General features: G+C 34.2%; 2 protein-coding genes across 2 annotated transcripts in view; both read left to right on the top strand.

Annotated features, from left to right (window-relative positions):
* cldn5b (claudin 5b) overlaps positions 1–5,000 on the top strand; it is a 168,892-nt gene that overhangs the window by 124,164 nt on the left and 39,728 nt on the right. The gene's annotated exons all lie outside the window — the stretch shown is intronic.
* Positions 1–5,000, top strand: part of LOC307265150 (multiple C2 and transmembrane domain-containing protein 1-like) — an 86,854-nt gene that overhangs the window by 77,549 nt on the left and 4,305 nt on the right. The window contains exons 15-18 of the mRNA XM_080046759.1: positions 607–717; positions 1,208–1,261; positions 2,975–3,084; positions 3,884–3,993. Coding sequence (XP_079902885.1) covers positions 607–717; positions 1,208–1,261; positions 2,975–3,084; positions 3,884–3,993 — 385 coding nt within the window. The remainder of the gene's footprint in view (positions 1–606; positions 718–1,207; positions 1,262–2,974; positions 3,085–3,883; positions 3,994–5,000) is intronic.

Raw genomic sequence — 5,000 nt, 5'->3', positions numbered from 1 at the left:
CAGCCAGAATACTATATGTAAAAATATGCAAATCACCATAACATTTCATTTAACCCAAAATTTGAAAATATAAATAGTTTGTTTGTGTTTTATTAAATAATGAATACTTCTGTTAAGAGGATTAAATGAGACATTCTCTGCACATGATTCAAAATATGCACAAGAAGCAACACTCACACACTGCCATAATACATCAAAAAGATCTGTCTGTTTCTGTGTACTTTACATGACAAATTAAAATAAGGTTTTTGTAGCACAGAAGTTATGAATATTGGTCTATATTTGAACAAATATTGTTTTTCTTCACAAAATGTTGATAGACACGAACACACAAAGAAATACAACAAATTAGGCAAAAAATACGGTCGCACATTTTTTATTTTCTTTTTCCTTTTTTTCCACAAAAAAATGTAACAAAAAAATTACTGTCTGCGTGTGTGTGTGTGTGTGTGTGTGTGTGTGTGTGTGTGTGTGTGTGTGTGTGTGTGTGTCTGTGTGTGTGTCTGTGTGTGTCTGTGTGTGTGTGTGTGTGTGTATGTGTGTGTGTGTCTGTGTCTGTGTCTGTGTGTGTGTGTGTAATAACATATTCTGTCTTTCTTCCCCCAGTTATTCGTGGTTGTGGTGTGGAACTTTGAGCTCTACATGATCCCTCTGTTTGTGATGCTGCTGCTGGTCTGGAACTATGTGTTCAGTTCAAGCAGAGAGTCAAACGAAACGGTGAGGGGGGGGGGGGGGGGGCTGTTCACTAAACTAACATACTCACTAACATACACACACACACACACACACTAACATACTCACTAACATACACACACACACACACACACTAACATACACACACTAACATACTCACTAACATACACACACACACAGACACACACACACACACTCTCTCGCTCTCTCTCACACACACACATAAACACATTCACACACTCTCTTTCTCCTTCTCTCTCTCACATTCTCTATCGCTCTCTCTCACTCACTCACACACACACACACACACACACACACACACACACACACACACACACACACACACACACACAGAATGGTTGTCCTTCTTCAAAAGCCATCTGTGATGAAAAGATAAATAATAAAAAAAAAAAAGCAAAACATTAAGAATTGTGACACCCCTATTGCAGTAATGAGCATCTTGTCTTTTATTAAAAGTTCATTGTTTTGCCTAATTCTTCCTCCTCTGCCTCAGTCGATGGAGGCCATGTTTGAATGGGAAGATGAAGAAGACGAGAAAGAGGATAAGGTCGGTAGCATCGTCGTACATTTTAAAATAGTTTTTTTTTTTTTTTCATATTTATTTTATTTTATGTTATGTGAGCCAATACAAGGAACCACTAAGTGATACAAGACATATAGAGACCACAATAAATAAACAGACAGTCACATAAAGAAATAAAATAAAAGTAAATAAAATAAAATAAAATAAAATAAAATAAAATAAAATAAAATAAAATAAAATAAAATAAAATAAAATAAAATAAAATAAAATAAAATAAAATAAAATAAAATAAAATAAAATAAAATAAAATAAAAATACTTTGATACGATCCACAAAAAATGTTTTGCTCACGCCAATAGCTTTGTGATTTGCGGCACATTTGCTGTGATTATGAACCATTTTTAATTATTATTAATTAAATTAAATTATATGATTAATGTCATTAATAGTTTATTTCATTTTATCTTTTTATTGACTTCCTATATGTGTTTTGTTTTGAAATTTTGTTTTCTTACGTAACTCTACCCCTGCTTTTATTTTTATAATTAATTTCTATTTTATTATTAAGCCCTGCAATCTTGTATGAAAGATTCGATACAGTTAAAGTTTATTTTTAATATATTTTGTATTATTAATATTATTATAATGACGTTTCCCTTCAGGATTCCGAGCCGATGGGATTCTTTGATAAGCTCTATGCGATTCAGGACGTCAGGCTTTAAAATACAATCAAAGATACTAAATACAATAAATGCAGTGATAGAGATACAGTGAATAATACAATTAATAGGTACCATGGGTCAATACATACAGCTGTAGTTATGCATTTCAGATTAAAACACAAATTTTATGTTTTTTTGTATATTTTCTTTACTGTTATTATCAATAGTTCTCTTAGGTGTATCTCATTTTTGCATCCTAATTGTGTATTTAATATTACATCTCATATCCATGGCTGTGTCTGAAATCGCGCACTCACGTAAGTGCACTTACATTGAGTGCACTTTATTATCCCTACAGTACACTTACTTATAGACGCAGTGCTCTCATTTCTACAGTGCACTGTCCCAACTGCCGTCGCGCACCTACCGGAAATGACTTTGCATTTTGAAGGTTCTTCTTCGGTGGTATTTTTTTTTTAAACGGTCGGATACAGTCTAAAACAGTGTAGTTGTACGGAAAAACTAAACAAATGTGTAATTTAACTTTTGTAGAGCGCGTCCGTCTCCACAGTTGCTTCAAGCTCCTCTATTTTGATTTTAATGTTCCGTCCTCTCCGCTACGTAGGCAAGATGGCGGCCGTTGAGTGTGGAAAGTGTCCATCGCTCCACACTCAAGTTTTAGACCGTTTTGAGTGCACGGCCGAGGAACTTACAGTGCACTGCATTTTGGCACACTCTCCGGTTTTGCGCAAAGTGCACTCAAAAAAGTAAGTGTAAGTACAGAAGTGCGCGATTTCATACACAGCCCATATCTTCCAATATTCTGATTCCCATATTTCCCTGATGGGATTCTTTGAAAAACCTTATATCCTGTTTTAAACTGTTATTATAAATTATTTTTTAAATTTTTTATTATCATTATTTTTGTCATTTCCCTCCCAAAAAAATGTATTTATTATTTGACTGAATTTTATCTTATTTAAACGGTTATTATGAGTCGTTTTTAATCATTTTTTAATAATTTGTATTGTTCTTTTTAGTATATTTTTCTTATCATTGCTATGTCTCCCTTCAGGACTCCGAGCCGATGGGATTCTTTGATAAGCTCTATGCGATTCAGGACGTCTTCATCAGCGTACAGAAAGTCCTGGACGAAGTCGCTTCGTACGGAGAGAGGATCAAGAAGTGGGTCACACTTTATGCATACTATTTACACATGTGTATACATTCATTTATGTTTTAATGATAAGTAGTAGTTCTATATAAGTACACATTTGAGTCTTTTCTTTCCATGCAACTTCCTACTTCTGCTCCTTCACATTTATGACAGCTTTAGTAACTTGCAAATTAAACCTGCAGTGTGTAGAATTTTGGGTTTTATTTCCTAGCAGATTTTGTAGAAAGTAATTATAATATCCATAAGTACATTTAATTTAGTGCATAATAGCTGAAAAACATGTTTTTAATTATTATTTTTTTCCTTAGAAAGGGTCTCATATATGTCCATATTTCTGCATATTTTGGACCAAGGCCTAGTGCCACCATCTTGAAAGTGTCATAGTTGGAATGTCATCAGGTGCATTGTTTAAAATTTAGAATTGTTCTTGTCCTTGAAGGCCACTGTAGCTTCTGTTATTATTCTAAAGGGGTGGGGTTACCCAGGGAGCGTTGCATTCTAGAACTTTGTAGAACTTTCTTGATGATGTCATATTACACACTGCACCTTTAAAGATGTAGTCAGTGACTCTGGGTAATACTTTTTGACAAAATCAGTGAATATCTCCTCCAGTGTTTAAACACAGCCTAGGTTCTGTAAACAGGTACGGTGGCCCCCTTTGTTATCATACCAGTTTAGACTGTGTATGGAATGTGGAGCCCACTGAGGCAAATGTCTAGTTGTGATATTGGGCCGTACAAGTAAAACTGATTTAATTAGAATATTCTAAAGAATTCAGTGGTTTTGATGTACTGTTCCTCTCCCCAGCACTATGAACTGGACGGTGCCTTTCCTGAGCTGGCTGGCCATCACTGCCTTCTGCTCAGCCACTGTTCTGCTTTACCTGATCCCTCTCAGATACATCGTGCTGGCCTGGGGTGAGTCGTGCTGCCTTACAGCTAAAAATTAAACTAAATACATTCATATCCTTTGGCCAATTTAAACAGACTATCTTGGATCTGCCAAACTCTACTTGTAACTGTTTTAATTAGACTATATTGTACTGTATGCCTTTTAATTGCTGCCACTCTTCCCCACTCTGTAAATGTTTCAATCGTTTTGTTTTTTCTTCTCTTCACTTGTTGTGTATTTGATGTTTTTGCATTGAATATTTTGTATGTATTGTTGTTTTGAATTTGTTTTGACTCGACGTCATTGAAAATGAGGGTCACCCCTCAATTGGTCTCTGGAGGATAAATAAAAGTTAAATGAAAAAAAAAATGAAAATGAAAATTCAACAACACACAATATGTTATGAATGTGTTATGAATACTGAAACTAGGAATGTATTAATGTATTTATTAATTAATGCTGCCATTCACTAACACAGAAACAATGAATTAACATGCAGTTCTGGGGAAAAAAAAACAAGAGACCACTCCAAATGTTCAGTGTCTCTCGTTTTACTATTTATAGGCCATATTTTTGAGTAGAATGAACATTTTGATTTTATACTATAAACTACTGACAACATTTCTACCAAATTCACAATAAGAATATTGTCATTAAAGAGCATTTCCATTAAAGGCCTACTTCACCGGTTTGAATATGAAGGTGTATTGAATTCTGAGATCCTATGTAGTATAAATGTGCGAAAAAAATTTAAATCGGTTCATCCTAGCCTGAGAAAAGGCAGAAAGAGTGTTTTTTTTAACCCTATATTTCTCTTTCTCGTGACATCACAGAAAGAGAAATATAGGGTTAAAAAAAATTACTTTGTAAATATTACTGTGATGTCACAGTAAAAGACAGGCTAGGATGAACCGATTTAAATTTTTTTTGCACATTTATACTACATAGGATCTCAGAATTCAATACACCTTCATATTCAAACCGGTGAAGTAGGCCTTTAAGCAATGTAGAGATGAAGATTGAAGAAAAATAC

The sequence above is a fragment of the Ammodytes marinus genome, assembly GCF_949987685.1.
Source record: "Ammodytes marinus genome assembly, chromosome: 18".
Taxonomy (NCBI): Eukaryota; Metazoa; Chordata; class Actinopteri; order Uranoscopiformes; family Ammodytidae; genus Ammodytes; species Ammodytes marinus.
Note: the sequence above shows the minus strand (reverse complement) of the source record. Positions and strands in the feature narration are given on the sequence as shown.